The sequence below is a fragment of the Zonotrichia albicollis genome, chromosome 3 (assembly GCF_047830755.1).
Source record: "Zonotrichia albicollis isolate bZonAlb1 chromosome 3, bZonAlb1.hap1, whole genome shotgun sequence".
Classification (NCBI taxonomy): Eukaryota; Metazoa; Chordata; class Aves; order Passeriformes; family Passerellidae; genus Zonotrichia; species Zonotrichia albicollis.
This window is the reverse complement of record NC_133821.1, coordinates 43,470,762-43,491,307: the sequence shown is the minus strand read 5'-3', so window position 1 is coordinate 43,491,307 and position 20,546 is coordinate 43,470,762. Positions and strand designations below refer to the sequence as shown.

At 37.3% G+C, this 20,546-nt stretch overlaps 1 protein-coding gene across 4 annotated transcripts in view; it reads left to right on the top strand.

Annotated features, from left to right (window-relative positions):
• The window catches only part of AKT3 (AKT serine/threonine kinase 3), a 151,401-nt gene that overhangs the window by 110,739 nt on the left and 20,116 nt on the right, over positions 1 to 20,546 (top strand). For all 4 annotated transcript variants that reach the window (XM_074537262.1, XM_074537261.1, XM_074537263.1 and 1 more), the window contains exons 9-11: positions 816 to 938; positions 2,751 to 2,879; positions 18,904 to 19,118. In XM_074537262.1, the coding sequence (XP_074393363.1) occupies positions 816 to 938; positions 2,751 to 2,879; positions 18,904 to 19,118 (467 nt within the window). The remainder of the gene's footprint in view (positions 1 to 815; positions 939 to 2,750; positions 2,880 to 18,903; positions 19,119 to 20,546) is intronic.

Here is a 20,546-nt window from a genome sequence, read left to right as displayed (position 1 = left end):
AAATGTGCTTTTTTAGATGTTGTTCCAGGTTCTGAGGGTGATGTTTTATCCATTAAGATACTGACAACCTTACAGAGATTTATCTTACACTTTTTCATTGCAGCTGAAATTACTGGCAATACATAATGACTATTATTTTTTGCTGAAAGACTTTAAAGTGCCTGCAAAGTGCTGTTACTTCAAAAGTATTAAAGAAGAGACAAAACACCCGAACCAATGTTTACATTGTAGCCAAGAAATACACTACATACATGGATTTGTTTTTATAAGCCCTCAGCATTGTTGATTTGCTTTTTCTAGTGACTACTACTTCTAGCATGTGAATATATGGTTTGTGAAATGCCAGTTCCCTGCTCAGTCCAAGTCTATTGAAGAACCAGACCTTTTTCAGTTCAAAGAAAAGTTACTAAAGCACTGAAAAACATGAGGCAGAACCAAAATCTGTACATTTTAATGATATTTCTCAGTGGCTTAAAGCAAAAATCTGAGGAAGTAGCAAAGGGAGAAGTACAGAACGATGCTGTTGCATACTTTTTCTTTTTTTTCTCCTCTGGTAACTGAAGGTTAAATGAGTAGCAAGCAGAATGCCTTAAACAAGATTGGTATATTGATTAAAACGCTGATTTAACAGCTCGCTTTCTCCCTTTGGAAACCTGGAAAAGATAAGCCAGCTGCTGTCTAAGAGTGCTGAGTGTCCACTGAGAGTACACTATCTATCATCACAATATGGTGATGAGAGGTGTTTTATGTTTGTGTTAATTTCCCCCACTAAATCAGTAATTATTACAATCCTGTCCCTGCTGTTTACCCTGCAGCTGTTTTTCCATTTGTCGAGAGAGCGGGTGTTCTCAGAGGACCGCACGCGCTTCTATGGCGCAGAAATTGTCTCTGCCCTGGACTATCTGCATTCCGGGAAGATTGTGTACCGCGATCTCAAGGTAAAAAAAAGAAAGGAAAAAAAGTAATCAAATTTTTGTTTTTGCAGAGGCTATGGGGACAAACACAAAGTAATTATAAAGTTGCACTATTCAGAGTTAATGGGGAAAAAAAATATCTGTGTTCAGATTTAAGTTCTGTGTGTGCTGGAGGAAGTTGTTTGATATAGTAATCTCTAGATGGGTGCATTCCCTCACTTTATTTTGATTGTAAAATGAAACAGGGTACTGTAGTAGCAACACTTGAAGGAGATTTAAACTTCTGATCCTCATCCTCCCTACCCCCTGCCCTGTTACTCATAACTTAACTTAGATTTCAGCACAAATCTCAAATACAATTCTCAATGTCCTGAAACAAGAGAAGTGGTCAATTGGGACAATGTGGCTTCATTCTTTTTATCTCAGCAACCAGGTGTTTCTGTATGTATTGGAAACATTTAAAAATATTCAGAATACTTCAACAGAAAAAGAATTTATTTCAGCATTGATTTTAAAATTATTTTGTCTCTTGTATCTCATTCTTTTGTATTCCTGTTATTGGAATGTAATTTGTTTTAGATTTGCCGGCATATACAGTTGCTCCAGGTACTCTGTTATGCACTATGACCATATTATATGGAAAAATAACCTCTGCTTTCAAGAGGAACATTTTCTAACTTGTCTAAGAGGAACCTCTAAGTTCCATGATGAGACAATTTTATTTCTGTGTCAAGCCTTTAATTTCATATACAGGAAATTGTGCTTTCCTGTTGTATATGCACAGTAGTGGAATTCATTTATGCAATCCTTTGTACAGAAACCCAGGAGAAGGACACAATGGTAGGCAAGTTCTGCTCAGGGAGGCAAACAAAAAAAAAAATACTGGGCTACCTGTTTGTAGCAGCATCTGTTGTAATAATGTGAAATGCTGTGAAATCCTGGGAAAATACGGAATTGTCTGGTCAAGGAATGATAGGTGATAGTTTTTAATTTAAATTCTAAATAATAAAGAAAGAGGAGTTTGACATCATTGTTCTTCTATTTTTCTTGTTGTCTACTTTGCATTTTCTTTGTAACACAGTTAGACTCAACAGGAAATCTATACTTTTGATAATATTTCAGGCTTTATGCAGACTTAGAATGACAGGGCTATGATTGTTCTATATTAGCATTTTCACTACATGCCATATAATTAGTAAAAAACCAAACCATTTTCTGTTGAGAAAAATTGTTCAGAATGTTTTCTTTGGTTTCAGTTCTACCTGTATTTTAAGTACAGCTAATTGAAGCCTTTTTGGAAAGTGATAGTAGCCATTATTCTGATGCTTTCACCTTTCAAAGCAAGGATCATTTATTTAGAAAGCAATGCAAAGCTTAGGGAGGTATAAATTCAAGAAGTGTCCTTTGCAAGTAGACAAGGAGGAATTTACCTCAGGAGTGTTTTTGTCAGTAGCTGCTCTATCCCAAATTCTGTCTATTTTTGAAAAGGAAGTTGGAGGTATTTTAAGGATTTATCGATACAGTCTGTTTCATAACAGTATAGAAAGTAAAAGGTGTTTTGATCAGTGGCTGTCATGTTAGACCAAAGGAAACCTCTGAAGTAATTGACCTGGGATTTACTATTGTAAACTGTATTTAAGTATTAAATAATTGTCTAACTCCTGTGGCAGTAAACACTGTTACATGCTGTAATATGGTAGATGCTGTATTTTTTTAAATGACAAAATAATTACATTCTTTTGCAAGGAATAACTCTTTTTTTTACAAAATTGATGTAATGCATCGATCTGTTTTGTTAAGAAATACTAAGGGAATATTCTTCTCCCCAACACACAGTTAGAAAATCTAATGTTGGATAAAGATGGACACATAAAAATTACAGATTTTGGACTTTGCAAAGAAGGAATCACAGATGCAGCAACTATGAAAACATTCTGTGGTACTCCAGAATACCTGGCACCTGAGGTATGATTTGGAATATTTTCTTATAATACTGTATAAAATGTTTCTTTTCCATTTAATTTTAGACTGACAGTCTGCCTGATTAATACTCTGTAGCTTTTATTCAGAATGGAATGTGCTGCTATTCTTTGTGGTGGTTGTATATATATTGGTGCTCAGCTTCTTAGTGTTTAAAAAGGCCTCTAACGTGCATTTTCCTTCTTATGTTTCCTTTTCTCTGTTAAAGTTTTTATCTTCCAATGATTTCTTCAAAAATAATCTTCCATCTGTCTGTCACTTGGAACATATGATCCTGCTTAACTGAGCTGTGTAACTAGCATTTATATAGCCTCAGTGGAGGCGAGGGGGAATAGGAAGGTACTGAGTTGAGTTTGGGAAGGTACTGAGATGTGTTTTTATCTGAATTCCCCAGTAGCAGGGAGAGGGAGTTGAAATTTTAGATATTTCTGCTAAAAGCAGTTGAGTGTATCAACCCCAGAATTGGTGAGGTGGTCACCAAAACTGTCTGTTTCCTAGGATGTGAGCAGAGTGTCATCCCAGAGTTTGCCTCCCCATCTTTCCCATTAGCTGGCACTCAGAGTGCCAAGCATCGCACTCCTTAGGGATTGATAAAAAAGATGGACATGAAGACATTGCTTTGGTTCCCCTTGCAGGAACTTTGGCTGGAGCTTTGGTTTGGCCACTTGAGAGTCTGTTGTGGAAGCTCAAGTCATCCAAATGATCTGCTCCAGTATTATTAGTGCTGCCAGCTCTGCCACTGGTGCCTGCTGAAAGAAGGCAAGGAGAGCATCACCAAGATTGTGATTTGGCCCTGCCTGGCTTCAGTCAACACTTCTGATTGTGCTGCTCAGAAATGTCACTCTGCCTCTCTTAGGGGCTGCCAAATACAGCTCCAGTACCGATATGAAAGACAGCCTAATTTTTACTTAAAGCTAAGGGTTCTGTGGATGCTGAATTAGCCCTTATTTCCACTCTTGTCAGCATTCAAGATTTCTAACTGACATAGTGCACACCTCATACTGAGATAACTTTCTAGTCAAGGGAAAAGATATTAAAAGGTCCTTCAGTTCTACCATTTCATTGAAGAAAGTTTAAAGAGTTTTCAGGGGCATTTCCCGCCTCTTGCAGCAACTCTGCACTACAATAAAAGTGTTGTTACTACATATTGCCTTTGAAGAACAACCTGCCTTAGTTTGAAGGGAGGAGGCTCTGATTAGAAATAGGTCTTTATTCTCTTATTTTCAGCAGCACTGAATCCTGAGTAGCAGCCGCAAGCCCTGGAGCCTGTTTCAACAAGCAATTTTGATTGTAGTTAGTTTTTTATTCTAAACCCTGAAATTCAGGAATGGCAAACAAACAGGTACACATCACCTTCTGGATAGTGCTGGTTGGAAATTAAGATTTTAGGATGGCTAGGTACATAGGTTTGAGTCTTTCTAAATCTCTTAAAGTCCCTTTCAGTTTGCAGTCACAGAGGAAACTAAAACTGCTAATACTTGGCTGTAAGTCAATATGATAGGTAGAGTTACTGAATCCATTTGGGATGACTGCAAGATATTGTGATACATTCTTTCTCCAACAGTAAAGGAAACATCAGTATTTTTAGGAGCCACTAACTTTCTCTTCATACATCTGGTACTGTCATCCTTGACTCATTTGAAAATGTGTTAGCTCTCTTTCATCAATCTTGGTTTTAGACACTTGGCGCAAGTTACTTGGTCCAGTTTGCTTTTCTGTTCTCTAGAAGCCCCACTTCTCTGCTCTGCCTCCCATTATGAGTGTTTTTGGAGACCTTCCTGTAAAAATCTGTCTTGAAGGAAATTGATTCTTCATTAACCTTGGGAAAAGGGAGCTCATTCCCTTTTCCCTGAGAGATAAAGGGTTTTGAGCAAGCAACTTAGACAGGTTACTGATAAGACATGAGAAGACTCAACACCTTTAGGAGGATAGCTGCTCACATGAGACATTTGTATCTATTTTTGCCAGGTCAGCTGACTGATAAAGGGACCCTCAGGAGCCTGGGTCCTCCAGTCTGTTCGTAAGCTTGCTTCAGAGAACCAATGCTCAAAAATCACTTCTCTTTGCAGTTCAGGCCACAGAAATAATTTTCAGGTGCCAAAGATTTACTACCTTGTGGCAAACTTCAGAGCATGAGAGCCTGATGTTACAACTGGACTTTAATCTTGTTACCACGCTGAATTCCTGCCTGTCTATCCCAACACCAATTTTCTATGGTCTAAAGAAAATTAAAATAGCATTGACTGTGTTCATCTTGCATCACTTTGTGCTGAGCATAAAATACAGTAGGGATATGAACACAACCTCCAGGAAGAAAATACTTGCCACTGCCAAATAGCAGGGCTTATATTTGTTAACAGTACAGATGTACATTTGTCACACTTATTGAAGAATGAGCAAGTAACTTTTTGTTTGTGAAATTTTATAGTTTTTTGAGAATAATTTGGTTTTCTAAGAGTGAAATTACCCTTATCATCTGCTGTAGAACTAACACAAGCCTAATTTTTTTTGTGCGTGCTTAAGTGTGGTGGTAATAATTAATAATTTCCTTGGCTGTAAGAATCTATGGCATTCCCCATTTGAAAGGTATAAAATATGTTACAATTTCTCAGTTAGCAGTTTTTCAGGACAAAGAGACTATTTCTTAAAAGTCTGTTTACATTGTTGTTCTTCAAAGTAAGCTGTCACATTAGGGATCATTGTGATGTCAGGAAATATTCGTAGATCCAATGAGAAAAAGATTAATTGTGTTCCCATTTAGGTAATGCAGATGTATGCTTGATATTTTTTCCAAAAGATGCTTCTTTTGCAGTTTTGGAGTGGCAAAGGCAGGACAGGACCACATAAATTTAACAGGCAGTATAGCTTGCTTAAAAAAGAAAGAATAAAACTGAGGAAAGTACTTGTAAATATACCTCTGAGTCTTTTAAAAGCAGTTTGGATGTTGATAGTTTTCATTGACTGTCAAGGATGAGACCTGCTGATAAAGATACAGACTGGTACAGACTCCTTTTAATAGAACATTCAGGAAATGAAGCTACTTGGGCAGAGAAGTAAAATTTCTTTGGGGTCTGATCATTTATAAGGATGTTTCCTTGGATGAGGTAACAATTTCTGGATCTGTATTTCAGTTTAAGCTCCTAGGACTAAGTGCACAGTCTTTGTTATAGGAGTTATAGGAGAGCAGTCAAATGTGGTACTAAGTTTTGGTGTCATGGGAGAGACAAGCTTTAAATACCAGAAATTACTTTTTAAGTTTTAAGTCTTTCTAATAACAGAAGAGAAGTTGGTTTGACTCTGTAAGGGTCAAACCCTGTTTGACCCTTACAGAGATAAGAGACTTCATGGATGTCATTCAAATGACTCTTAAAAGGTGTAGATGACCAATGATGTGTAAGTTTATTCTAATAACAGGGAAAATTATGTATTATTGGCATAAAAATACAGATTAGGTGGATGAATATGTATAAAAATGATTCATATATACCGGTTAGATGGATGCATTCCGAAAGAACAGTTGCATATTATTTAAAAAAAGCAAACTATTTCTGTATAGTTTGTGCAGTTACAGTCACTCAAGGGTATGTGACAAAGAGCAAGAAAGGAGCAGATTCATTGCCTTTACCCCTAGACAGAAGATGTGCATGTCCTGTAACTAAAATAAGACCAGTGATGATCAAGGAAATACTAAGATCAATTATACAATGCTTATTTGGCCCGTATTTTTTAGTGATTGTTCTTCTAAAAATGGGAGTGAGAGAGAGATCATGTGTAATCAGTTATTGCCCTGAGTTTTATCTCAGAGGAGTGAAGGATAGAACTGTTATCAAGAGGCAGCTGCTGTCTCTCCACACACTGCACCTAATTTCTTTCTTACTTACTTACATCCTCTTAGGAAGTATGTGGCTTTGATGTAATCTAGAACCTGGCCATCAAAGTTTAGTGACTGAATTTCACCAAGGGAAAGCAGGCATGCTTGTAACAAGAAAACCTGAACTTTTTCCATGTTTTCAGGAATTGAAGTGAATTTTCTAAGAGTGTTGTGGTATATACAGATTACGAGAAGCTGACAATAGAGTCAGAAAAAGCATTTTGTCAGTTGTACAGCTAAACATTTATTTTTGTTCTTTTTAACACTTGCTTGGATTGAATCAGGATATTTGCCAAAGGCAGTCTGATAATATTTTGGAGTGAGACTATGATGATCTACCACATAACTTGTCTGATATGAGATGAAACTAAGTGCTGTGTATGGGCAGAGAGGGAACTACTGAAATGTGCTGAGACAGGCTGACAACAGCGATGGATGTGTCGGGTTTTGCAGGCATCATGACAAAGCATTGTTCTCAACAGGGATTTTAATGCAGATAGAAGTTGCAATGCCAGTGTTAAAGAAGAGCTCCTTAAAGTGCTGGGAGAAGCAGGAAGGCCCTTGTTTGCAAACAGCTCGATAAAAGCAGTCAACACTCTGGGTAAACTGAGGCAGGCCAGTTGAGAGAGATCAGCTAAGGTGAGGATGTTAAAACTTCAGCTCACTCTACTGCAGAGAAAATTAATTTGCATGGGTAGTACAGCTGAAGCCTCTTTCCCCTCTTTCCCCTCTTTCCCCTCTTTCCCCTCTTTCCCCTCTTTCCCCTCTTTCCCCTCTTTCCCCTCTTTCCCTTTTTTCCCTTTTTCTTCCTCTTTCCCCTTTTTCCCTTTTCTCATGCAGTAGAGAAAAAAATTGAGTATATTGAAGGAGGATAGTAAGAGAAGCTAATAGGAGGGAAAGAAAATGAATTAAATGAATGTAATAATGTCAGAGGTAGATTGATAGATCAGAAAACACCGATTAGAGGTTAGAATATTTTTCTTATGGGGAAAAATGTGATTTTGGGCAGGAAAGAGTTTGGACTAAAGATGATTATGTTACTTTGTTTATCTTTTCTAAGTAGGAACTGATAAGGGAGACATAAATGGCAGGAGAAATTAATGAGCAACTTGAAACTGAAGAGAAGCTTACTGAGGAGTAGTTTGGTTAGGAATATAGAGGAACTGAAGGACAGAATAATTTTTTTGTGACTTACGCAATTTCCTTTTAATCTCCTTGTCTGTCCAATTTCATTTGAATTTGGAGATAATTGAGGCATCAAAGTAATGTGCCTTTTGAAGTTCTATGCAACTTTTTATAAATAGTAGGTATGTGCCATTATTTTCCACTCTAGAACTAGTGGATGGAAAAGATAATTTGTGGAGATGGCATAAATTAAGGGAAGGCTGCTGTTAAAGTGTTGCAACGAGGTTTTAAGACAGGTGTGAACTTCCAAGACTTGGAGAAAAAGAGCTGATGGAAAGGAAGCTTTATGTTCAGCTCAGTTTTCCATTGTGCTCTAGAGGGCAAGTTCTCACTTATATTTTATTACTTCTGGTAAGCACTAATGGAAGATTAATTGTTAGGGTTTGTCTAGGGAAAGAGGCAGTTCTTGTTTTTATTGTGCTTCTTTTTATTTTGTTCACTTTTCTTTAATGTTAACTCTTTCTTTAGAGGAAGGATAATGAGGCACTCTACCAAATTGTCTGCATTGATAAAAACATACTGATGTTCTGGTTCATATGGTTTTCCTGAAGACCTGATAGGCCTGTAGTGGTGCTACTCGAAAAAGATGGAAAAATTTCGGTATTAAGTTCTCCTAAAGTGAGCTTAATGCATTTTTAGAGGACTGGAGGTAAGTTTCTCCAGCTTTAGTCTTGTTTTGTTCTTTTCCTGTGAAAACTGTACTGGGAAGTGCATTTACAAGTAGAAATGCTGTGCTATGGCACGATAGAGTCCTGGAAAGAGACACCTCCATCATTCAGCTTTTGTGCCATGATGGCATTTTCCAATTACTCTTTACCTAAAGCTAGAAGCAGTATCTGCTGCACAGTTAAGGATTTGCATTGTATTTCTGTGCATTTCTACCCTCGGCTTAGTGTCTTTGCTTCTCCAGGCATTTTCTGTGAGATTTCTTCCACCCTTGTAAATCTGAGTGTCCTTTATCCTTGTCCTATGGTAGCTTGGAGAGAAGACTCAGGCTGTGCCTGTCCAGAAGTAGACTGCTTGCAGCATCTTATCCTGTGCCTCAGGCAACATTGAGCAGACAGACTCAGTCAAGAGGGATGTGTGAACTCGTGTGGATATATTTCTGGGTTTTGTTCCTCCCTTTCAATACAGTCTTTTTAGTGCTGAGCTAATTATGTAGTCTCAGTTTTACTGTTGAGTTAGAGTACCTGATCAACTTTCCAACTGTAAAACAGTTTGAAAATCAAATGTAGCTTACATGCAAGACCCAACAAAATTAGAAGTGTTAAGTACGTTTTGGCAGTTCACTTTTATTATGCCCAGTCCTCAAATGTACCAGCAGACAATCATCTGAATGTTAGTTATTTTTCACATGCTTATGTGATCACACAAAAAGTACATGCTAAAAAGAAGCAGATGGTGACAGATGGGGAAGGTTGAATAAGGTGGTTTTGGAAACCTAGAAAAATGCACTTCTGTAATAGTGTAAAAATAAAAATTCTTTGATCGCCAAGTTAGAATGAACAAAATAGAGTGCCCTCCCCACCACCCCCCCAAGGAAAAAACTCAATCCAAAACTTTACTGATAAAAAGAAATGGAACCTGTGAGTGTTCAATATATATTTAGCAAAGTATGTTGTATAGCGTTGTTTTGTCCAAGGATAGAACATTAATTTTTATCAGCCAGAGACTTAGAAAGGTGGTAGTTTTATTCTTTCTTTCTTTTAAAATGATGAATTCAAATCAATTGTGTTCCATGCTCAAAGAATGCTGTCAAAAAGGTCATTCTTTATAATAATACATTGGCAGTGTTGCAGGTTATGATAATATTTTTCTTCTGATGTCACAAAAAGCTTTTAACCCTCTTATTGTAATCATAAATAAATTGCATGTGTAATGAGAATATCTGTAGGACCAGAGCTCATTTGTAACAGGCAGCATTACCTCTTTCTCATACAAGCAAATGTAAAGCTGAGTAAATAGAGAAGGTCTAATCAACAACAAAAGAATCGTCTTTTGTGTGGACCCCATCTAAGGTGCCTTACTATGAGGGTTCAAGGTTTGCTTATTCATTTGCATTAATTTAATGAAATCTTAACATTTGTATCTATTGAGTTATACAAAAAAAAATTAAAGTTTCTTTTAAAAAAATTCAATTATGAGATTTATTTTATTCAATAAAATAATAAAGTCTCTAAGCTGATGAATATTAATTGCCAAGTCTTCTACCAAGACTGATGAAATAATTACTTTTGTTTTTGTATTTCAGTACAAAAATAGGTGTACAAAGACAGGTGCTTGTCTTAACTTACAGTATGAGGTGTTACTGTCTCCTGGTGAGACAGAATGCTCTGCTTAAAAACCAAAAGGCCTCAACTTCTATATTCTGATATTCTTTAAGTACAGTTAGTTTGCTCAGTACCTGAACAGTATAGTTATGCTGTTGTGTTTTGCTTAACTGATTTTTCTTTTGGCTTCAGAAGGATAGTTGAAATTTATTTTCTCTATGTTTACCTAGATGCTTCATGCATAATCTGATTCTTAGCAGAGGCACAATAGAATTTACTTTACCTGTGGAAGAGTGGTTTAGTGTTGGCTTGTGCTCTTGAACAGCTGTCTGTTGTATATTTGGCAACATTTAGTTTCTGGGTGAGGACCAGTGAAAGGGGGTGAGGAGAAATAGCATCTATGCTTGAAAATATTTTCCCTTCTGATTTATGGGAGGTTCACAATACGAAATTTTCTCTTTACACTAGAGCTCCAAGCCCCAGATTATTTTTTTTACATTGTGAGGAAATGAAAATGCAAGAAGTTGTTTTACCTTGAAGTGCTCAGATCTCATGAAAATTCAAATTTGGTCTTTTTTTCAGTTTGGTTATCACTTATGTTTTAGTGCCCCACATTCTGTCATCTTACCATCCTAAGTCATCAAAAATGCTGGTGACTTGAATTTCAGCACTTCTGTCAGCTTGGTATTGCCAGTGGGCCCTTGAGATGGAAATGATGAAAGGTAGACAAGGCAGGGTGTCCAGAGCAGAACATCATTTATTGGCAGTAACTGTTACCAGGATCAAAACCTGGGGAGCATTTAGATGAGGGTAGGAAAGCATTGCTTTGTTACACAGACAGAAGAATTGCTGCAAAATCAGATAAATTAGCACAAAAATTAGACTTTCTCCTGGAAGCAGATAACCAATAATGTAATGAGGATTTGCGTTTTCATGCTACCTGGGTAATCTCACCAGTCACAGAAATCAGTTGTCCATATGCAGTATCAGACTTCTCAGGGGAAAAGATGTAAAAATATGCAAAAATAATGAAACAAACAGAATACTAGGAATGAAGTTAGCTCAACGCTGCCCGTAAACAAACTTTTGTATTCAAACCAGAACTTTAAGCAGAGAGCAATTTTCTAATAAAATACATTTTTTTGGTAAAAATAGTAAAGACTGTCTCAATAACATTGCTTAAAAATTTTTCATTAATTTTCATGTAATCAATAGAAAGCTTATTTCCATCTCAGCAAAAGCCTTTAGTTTTTCTGAGAGTAATGAAGCATAAACAAAAACTGAACACTTGTGCCTCTTAACATCAGTAAATATTCAAAGTAATTTCAGCAAGAAAGAGCATCTAGAAAGACATATCACAGTATTGTCATTATTTATTACTTCTTACATGTCTTGCATCTTATGGCAGTGTATGTTTTAGAGACTATTGCTAGTGCAGTGATAATTAATACAGATATGAGCAGGTCTGCAGATTTTCTTCTAATGGTGGAGTGGGTAGAGTTGTGAGACATGAGTGCCATCTTTTTGTAGACTGAAATAATATTTTCCTTTTATTTCCTGCCCTCCTATGAAAGGTTTGTTTTGAGGGGTCTTTTTAATGTGATGTGGTTGTTTTCTTGGCTTTTTTTCCCCCAGTGTTACCATTGGTTTCTTACAGCCCTTGTTAGAATACTCCTTTTCATGTGCAGTAACTTAACTACTTTTTTCTTTTATTTTCTTATTTTCTAATTTTGAATTCTACTGAAATCTGTCTCTTCTAGGAGGTTAAGTGCATTAATTACTATTGCATGCTCTTTACCCTAGGAAGCTTTGCTTAATTCACATTTATACCAGAATATACTATTTCTTATACAGCATGTGTGCCAGCAAACAAAATTTGGTTTGCTGTGTCTTTTTAAGGGGTACATAACAAAAAGCGAGGTGAGATGGGCAAAATCTCAAATATAAAAGTGTAAGAGGAAGATAGTTACATTTGGGCCAGAAGTAAAAAAAAAGTGCAAACTAGATACAAAATGGAGAAAAACTACCTGCAAAAATTAGATCAGTGAAAAATCTCAGCTGTTTGTTTCCCAGGGTATCTATAACCTTGACATTTTGTCTTTTCAGCTGTGTATAACAACATCAGTAAACATTCATTTAAGTGTTTCTTTCACTATTGATGCAGCAACACTTCACTTTTCATACTAAGATACAGTGATAGTAACTGAATTGTATAATTTTTGGTGAAAAATCCCTTCTGCAGGATGCATTTTCATATATCTGGGTAAAAGTCTGTGTCTATAAAGACGTGTACATTACCTTTGTTTGTTAGTGTTAGATTGTAAACTTTCTCATTGTTGCAGTTGTTACCACAATTGATAGAAAGTTCTAGCAAATGGACTTTGTAGCTTCTGTTGAAGAATACATGGGTGAGTATTTGTTAACAGACCAACAACTACAGCAATAAAAATGTGTGAAGGGTTACCAGGAATGCTTAAGGAGCATACACTCCACCTGAACTGTAAGGTTAATTGAAAACAGTTTCCCCCCCTTAAATTAACAGTACATTGGTGTATCAAAGTTCTCAGTTTTCTTTCACGACATAGGTGTGCAGACAGTTTGTTTAGATGTTTAAATATTTTCCCATCTGTTCTGTCAAAATTATTGATTGAGCAACAAGTTATTTCTAATGTCTATCTAAAGGTCTATATCTAATAGGTTAGGAGAAACATTAATGGGTCAAACATGAAATGGCTTTTCCAGTAAGTTGCCTTGATTACCTAGCACAAAGTATGAGTCCAATATTTTGATATTGTTCTTCTAGGGATAAAACCCAATGAAGACAACCCTTTGTATAGGATTGACAATGAATTTTACAAAGGCTTTCATGCTCAAGGTGACAGCTAAACTTGTCTGTGTTTGCAGAGTCCAGAAGTTACAGCAACTAATTACCATTTAGAGGTGTGTGGGAAATGCAGCTCTGGATGGTGTCAATTTCTTCTGTGCAGCCAAAAATCTTCCAGACACGGCTCATCAGGGATGCTGTATTCCAAGAAAATGCAATAAAGACAGGATTAAGGGATTTTCTGCATTGAGCTCAGTTTGTCTGAAGTGGTCACACCTCACTCAGTGTTCTGTGATTAGTAAAGTATAGGAGAATTCTAGTTTCCACCTAGGTCAAGTGGAAGTACATGATTGGTCACAGACTTCACCTATTATTCTGCTGGCTCACCTTCCAAAAAATTTATTTTCACAGAAACTTGTAAAAGCATTGTGTATGTATCAACTTCTCTTTGACATTCAGTTGTCTGCTTCCTATATCTCTGCCTCAAGCCCTTGTAAATAGCAGTTTGCAGATGTGTCTCAAGCTGTTGCTTAAAAAAAACCTTTCACCTCTTAGCTACTGAAGGAATAAAGATAATAAAAGATATATTTTCACTGGTTTTCACCATAAAATTAAATGGACATCAAATTCTGTGGAATGTATCTTAGGCTCTTAAAGGAGTGAGATGCATAAAGCAAAGGACCTGGAGATGTGTTGACTAATAAACCTAAAGATTAAAAACTACAGCCACTGGTGAAATCCAGGAGAAAGTAATTTCTCTGGATTTTGTTTTCTGGGAAAGAGAAAACTTTCATTTTTCTCTTCTTCAAAAAAAGATTTTTCTTTTTCAAAAAAAGATTGGTAGTAACAATCTCTTTTCAAGTACAAGACAGTGTGCTTCTCAGTATTGGTGAATAGATAAGATTGTGCATTTTTTGGTCAATAAATGTAAATACAAGAGTATTTTTCTTCATTGATCTGTAATTGCTTGCCAAAAAAAGAGAATTATTATGTGTAAGGGAAAAACATTACTGAATTACCGTGGTCTTACCAGTCCTGCAGAGTGTTTGTGTTGTCTTAATCATCACAAAGGCAAAGGTTGGTCTGTGAACTGAATTGTTTATTTTGAACATAGGGCTTTACAGGCTGCTCTGTGTACAAAGCACTGTCCCATTATATATTTGGTCAGTGCCAGAGATACTCTCCAGAAACCCCAAGGTGTGCAGGGACAGTGGGAATCACTACAGAATACTTTGTTTTCCCTTGTTTATTGCTATATCAATAAATTGAAAAAATTTAAATTTGTATTATGGCGTTTTGAGCCCAATACAAATGAAAATTTTAAGGTGAATAAACAGCTCTCCCTTAGCTGAAGCTCTAATGTTGTCCAAAGCCTCTGAAAGATCCATAAAAGCACTGAAGTACCGGCAAATGCCTGGCAGCTGATGCTCGGCTAATGTTTCTTGCTTGTTAGAAAGTGTGTGTATTACTTAACCTTTTGCATATTTATATAAGAAGAGAAAATGCAAACTTCAGTGGCACCTCTGCAGTGTTTTTAAAAAGCACCTGTATAAACCCAGGCTGTGTCCTTGCTCTGCAGGCGTAGGTGTGAGCTAGAGGAGCTGCAATGCCTGTAAAGCTGTTCTGCTTTCAGTGCAGCAATGAGTTTGTGCCCTCTTTGGAACCCTGTTATGCTGCTGGAGGCTTTAGAGAAATGCAGGTTGGGAAGAGGAGCAGGGCCTCAATCTTCACCCTAAGTGAGCACAGCTGTTACAGCTGTCTGTGTGTGCAGGGAAAGCTGGCAGAGGCTCTGCAACTTCTGTGCCAGTGTAACTTTGGGGTACAGATTGGCAAGCATTTCTTTCTGCAGCAATGCCACACCTGATGCTGCCCATGTTCTCACTTGTGCTACTGCAACTGTTCTCATGGCAATTGAGTTGCTTAGGGCAGAAAACTTGATTCAGGTGAAAAATAATCTAGGGTGAAACCTTTTCCCCATTTATTTTCTGATGTCTGATGTGGTGTGTTGCATAGTTTTGACAAGGTAAGGGAAGCTGTGGTGAGAGAACAGAAACAAGAGCCTGGATTAGGCTGGCATTGCCTCTGAAAGAGCCAGTTGTTGAACTAGAGCTCTGAAAACAACTGGAGTAAGATTTCCCCAGGTTGTAAAATGATGACAATTTTTTATTTCCCATGATCTGTGGTATCATCCAGACTGAACTGCAGTCAGTCCACCTGCTTTGCTCAGTGATGGGAAGTCACCTGGGTACAGTGATTATGTCAGGAGTAAATGTTCTCCACACACTGATGTCACATTGTGCTGGAGCTCTTGTCTCCTAAGACCTCTCCTAGATCTTGGCTTGGATTTTGGCACCCCATGTATGTGAGGAGGATGAAGGAAGGGAAATCGTAAATTTGAATGATCTGACTATTTAAACAAATTTTGTGGAAGAAAACAAGTAAGTCCATGTTTACTGTGTGGAAACGCATCTGACTTGAGTATGTAGTCAGTGTAGATGCTCTTTCTGTGCTCATGAGTTCTGTGTGATCCTTGTGTTGTACTGCCAGGAAATATCAATTGCTTTAGAGCAGGTACAGACCTTGTGCCCTCTACAGTGATTTTGGTGGTCCTGCTGCCTGTCCTGCTGTGACCATGAAGGGATTGGGTTGTTAGTGCAGGGCATTTGCTTAAAAATAGGTTTGAGGGTCCTTATAGCCAGGGACAAGCATTGGCTAGTGGTGGAGGCAGCTCTTAAGGGCAGCACACAGAATCCAAGATCAAACTCTCCATGGTGTCTGTGTCTGGCCAGGTGCTCAGACTGGTACCCCACATATACAAGGATATCCCACAGCTACCAGAGAGACAGCAGAATCACTCCTCACAACCAAAGGAGACTTTTCTAAAAGCAGGTGTCTCCTTCATGGTGGGCAGAAGATTGACTTGTTTGTAGGTACAAAGACTGCAGCTACATGTCATGTTCATTTTAGCACTGAGTTGAAAATTTCTTGATCTGTGTTCAGTGTGATTAAAATCAAATCCCTCAAATCCAAGGACTGTTTGGAAAGGATTCTGTAATGCTAGGGCAGTGTGTACAGACATGTTCTCCTTCCTGCCCTAGCTGCATAGATTTGCTTGTAGGAGCTGCTGGACTCCAGCACTTCACTTATATTGATTTGATACAGTCTACAAAACCTGTTTCTAAACACCATGAAGATTTGAAATTACTTAAAGGAAATAATAATTCATCTTCCCTGTGAATGCATTATGCACAATTTTATTACATTTATATTAAAATAAGTTGATATGTATTTTGCTTTATTTACACTATTTTCAGGCTGTTTTCCTTTTGCCTAAATGAAACCATTTTGATGCTCTTGCTTGTCTGGCTGGCTGTAAACCAGGTATTTAAACAAAAATAAAGAGTTGCCAGTTTTGCCAGCTGGGGATGAGAACCCGGCTGGTGATATGTGGGTTTGGGAGGCAGTTAATCCAGCTTTTATGCTTTTTTATGATTTTATGTAAAAAGAGGTTAAAAATCACATTTGGCTCTTTCTTTGTACCACTGCTTTGTTGCTGTTGTGGGAATGCAGCAAAAGGTTGTTCATACTTTTTATTATTATTAGGTAAAGTCCTGCATAAATTACGCAAAGCTGCAAATACAATTTGCTCAAGCTATTGGCCATGTGATGTGCCTTGTTCAGAGAATGATATGTTTTATTTTCCTGCTGCCTTCTTTTATAAACCACACATGCAAACCACACCTCAACTTATTCATGAAAAGGATCTACCACTGTCTCACAATTTTATGTGTTTTGCTAACTTCCAAAGAAAAGACTAACTGTACAGATGAGAAAAACAGTAACAGTGCTAATAGCTATAGCAGAAAAATATATAATGCTTTTATTCTGTGGCAGAAGAAGTGGTGATTTAAAGAAAAGAGTCACAGATTTTATATATACAGTTTTTCGGCAAATAGCTTGCAATATGCTCCAACTCATAAAACATTTAATTAATTTTAAAATGCAAGAGTTATTTTAGTTAGTTTTGTCATATGTACTTATTCAGATAATTTGTTGTATTTTACACTTTCCAAAATTTCACTCTCTATTTGGAAATATCAATGATGTAATGAGTCTGTTTGTTTTGGCACAGTTGTAAATCATATGTGTTAATGTGTTAATATTTATGATTTTTTAATCTTATATACTCAAGAAGGATTTTTAATATACTTCTTTTCCTCATGTTTCTGCTACTAATCCTTAAGGACAGTGAAAAGTAGCAGTATGAATGCATTCATTACTGTGGGATTTCCAAACATTTTCCAAAATTGCCATAGTGGGTCAGACTGCATGTTGCTTCTGCTAACAGCCATCCCAGATTCTTGAGAGCAGGCTTGGGTTTACTGGGGGAGCAAGAGGAGAGGCACCTAAATGAGCTCAACACCCCTCTATTACACATTTTAGACAATTGCAAGATAACCTGCTTATGGATAAAGTTATTTCTGATCTTGTAGAGGTTGCCTTATTCTTTAAAGACTGAAAGGTTTACTTTCACTACCGAGTATCTAAATTACTGTTTCTGTATGTCTGCTTACAGCTTGAATCTGGAGGAGCTCTTTGTGATGGTTGTAAAAAGTATCTTGTTTTCTGGGGATTGATTTGTTGTTGGTTTGTTCTTTTTTATAAAATCAGTCATTGGGTGCTGCCTTTCAGAATTAGCCTTCTGTGATACAGTAACAATTCTCTATAAAGAATTATTTAAATTCTTTACAAATGCATTTCTACTGTATTAGTTGCATTTCTTTGATTTTTCTGTTTGTTATTGTTTTAAGGTTTTTTGTTTCTTGCTTTAAAGTTTTTGATAGCTCTTGTGCAGCAAATATTGGCTATTTGACACACACAATTGTAATGCCTCCTGTTTTAAGATTTCTTGACTTCTGTTTCATCTTTTTTTGTATGAAGAGGCATGATCTATGAGAAATTTATAGAAATTGGAATGAAATATCCAGTAGCCTTCAATTTTCTTATTGCTTGTAATTTCTATGGCTGAATGCTGCTGTTATGTTGTCTCCATGCAATTTAATACGCAATTTAATATGAAGGTGTATTAAGGTCAAGATACACTGCTTAAATTTCTAATTCCAATTCTCTGGCACTGCTGGGAGAAGGGCTGTGGAATAAGTTGTTTTTAGGTACATAACATTGGTGACATTATGTTAACAAATTGTATAAACTTGACCAGTTTCTGTGTTTGTATAATACCCTATAAGCTTTGTTTTGTAATAAAGTACTGTAGAAACACTGCCGTGGTTTTTTGCATTGGCACAGTTCAGCTGTTAGGACTATGTAATGGAACGAAATGAAACGGCAGGAGAAAGGCATTGAGGACTCTAAACAAAGATCATAAAGAAACTAAACTGTCTCAATAAGATTAAGGTGGTTCTAAATTGGAGACTTGAGACAGGTGGGGTAAAAGAGAGGAAAGTGACTGAGCAAACAGATGCTTCACTCTTTTAAATGAGGCATTGGTGCCCATGTAGTACCTGTAGACAGTGTCTCTTCCTAAAGCTGTGGTTGCTATAAATGGTCTGGCAGAGGACATAGGAAAGGGTAAATAAAGAAGTCATGATTGTTTGGAGCAGCTAATTGTCAAATTTTAATTTTGCTTTTAGCGGTGCAGTGCCTGGCAAGCCTGGAATTTCAGTGAGCTCAGGTGTGTGAGTCAGTGCTGCAGTTTTGGGTCAGGTTCTGACAGTCCTTTAAGCATACTCTGGAAATAAAGTCTCAGAAACACATTCATATAGAGATGCATCAAACAGACTGAAATGATGGTGTATGAAAGAGTTTATGTCTTAAAGATGCTTTTGGTTTCTGTCTCAGGTGTTAGAAGATAATGACTATGGCCGTGCAGTGGACTGGTGGGGATTAGGAGTTGTCATGTATGAGATGATGTGTGGAAGATTACCCTTCTACAACCAAGATCATGAGAAACTATTTGAACTGATATTAATGGAGGACATAAAATTTCCTCGAACTCTATCTGCAGATGCAAAATCATTATTATCAGGTCTACTGATAAAGGATCCAAATAAACGGTAAGTGAAATTATTTGGCCACACAGGCATAATAAATGCTCTATTGTGCTGACTAATGTAAAAATAGGTCTGTGGTGCATGGTCTTCCTGGCTGAAGGAGCTGTCAATCACAGAACAGGGTTGTACACAGCCCTACAATCTTAAATTTTTATTTTTTCATTCCAACAGCGATTTACAATATGAATTTAACCAGCAAAAGGAAGAAAAGCTTGTGGAAGACAAATTTTTTAAATCATTCACAGCAAACATGGGGATCTCTTCAGGTTAAGAATGAGCACTGGAACAAAGCGAAAGATCTTAATTGTTTTTCCCAGTATAACTTAACTGCAGTGTCTCATGGGGACTGTAGCACTTGTTCCTGGTGATGGCAGGAGAGTTGCATAGGCAGGCACAGCTACATTTATTAGAGCATATAAATAAATCACATATTAGACCATTAAACTAGTAATTTGTTAAATAATACAACTGGATTGAAATTTAAAGGAGCAGTTTGAAAGCAAGTGTCACCCAGCTGCTGTCTGTGCTCTCCTGTGTTGCGCTTTTCCTTCTGGGATAGTTACCCAGCAGAGTCATTTTCCAGTGGCTCCAGTGCTGGACCAGCAGTGTCCAGTCTTCCATGGCTCCAAAATCTCTGACTTTGTAAATCAGTGGGATTTGTCTGTAGGTACCTTTTCCCTCCCCAATATCTTTGTCATTCTTGTGAGGCTCTTGGCATGTTTTTGGGGCAGCAGATTTTGCCTGCCTGTTCTCTAGTCCTCCTTCAGCTGCTGCTTGTTCTCAAGAAGGTTTGAGTAGTGGGCATTGCCTGCAGGCACTCAGGACAGGCCTGGTTGTGTTTCTCCAAGGGATTTGCCAGGATGCAGCCAAGTGCAGCAGGCAGGACAGAACAAGGGGTCAGTTTGTCTGCTCCAGCTCAACTTATCTATACAGGAATAGCAAACTGTGACCAGGCAGCCACATACAGGCAGAGTAGAGTAGAACTGTGTTTCTGTAGCAACTCCTAATGCTTTTGAACCTCCAAACAGTCTGACCCATCAAATATATTAACCTTTAGAATTGGAAAGATGCTTCCTTGTAATTAATCTTTGCAGACAGTAGTGTTTATTACAGACTTATATTTAGAAGCTTATTTATATTCAAGTTCTTCTGCTAGTTAATGCTAAGTAGGGGAGGAACACAGAGATTAACACAACTCAGCTTCTTTGTGAGCAGCTAGAAGATATTGAGAGAAGCCTGGAGAATGAAGGCTAGCTGCCATGTTTTGCCAAGATGTAGAGAATTTTACAATGAGTAGTTGAGAAACAAGGAGGAATACAGCTTGAAAATTAGAATAACTTGACACTCAGTTATTGCAAGACTGACGTAGTAGTCCAGAATATTTTTGAAATTTGGCAGCAGGGTATTACCAAAACAGACTTTCTTCTTGGT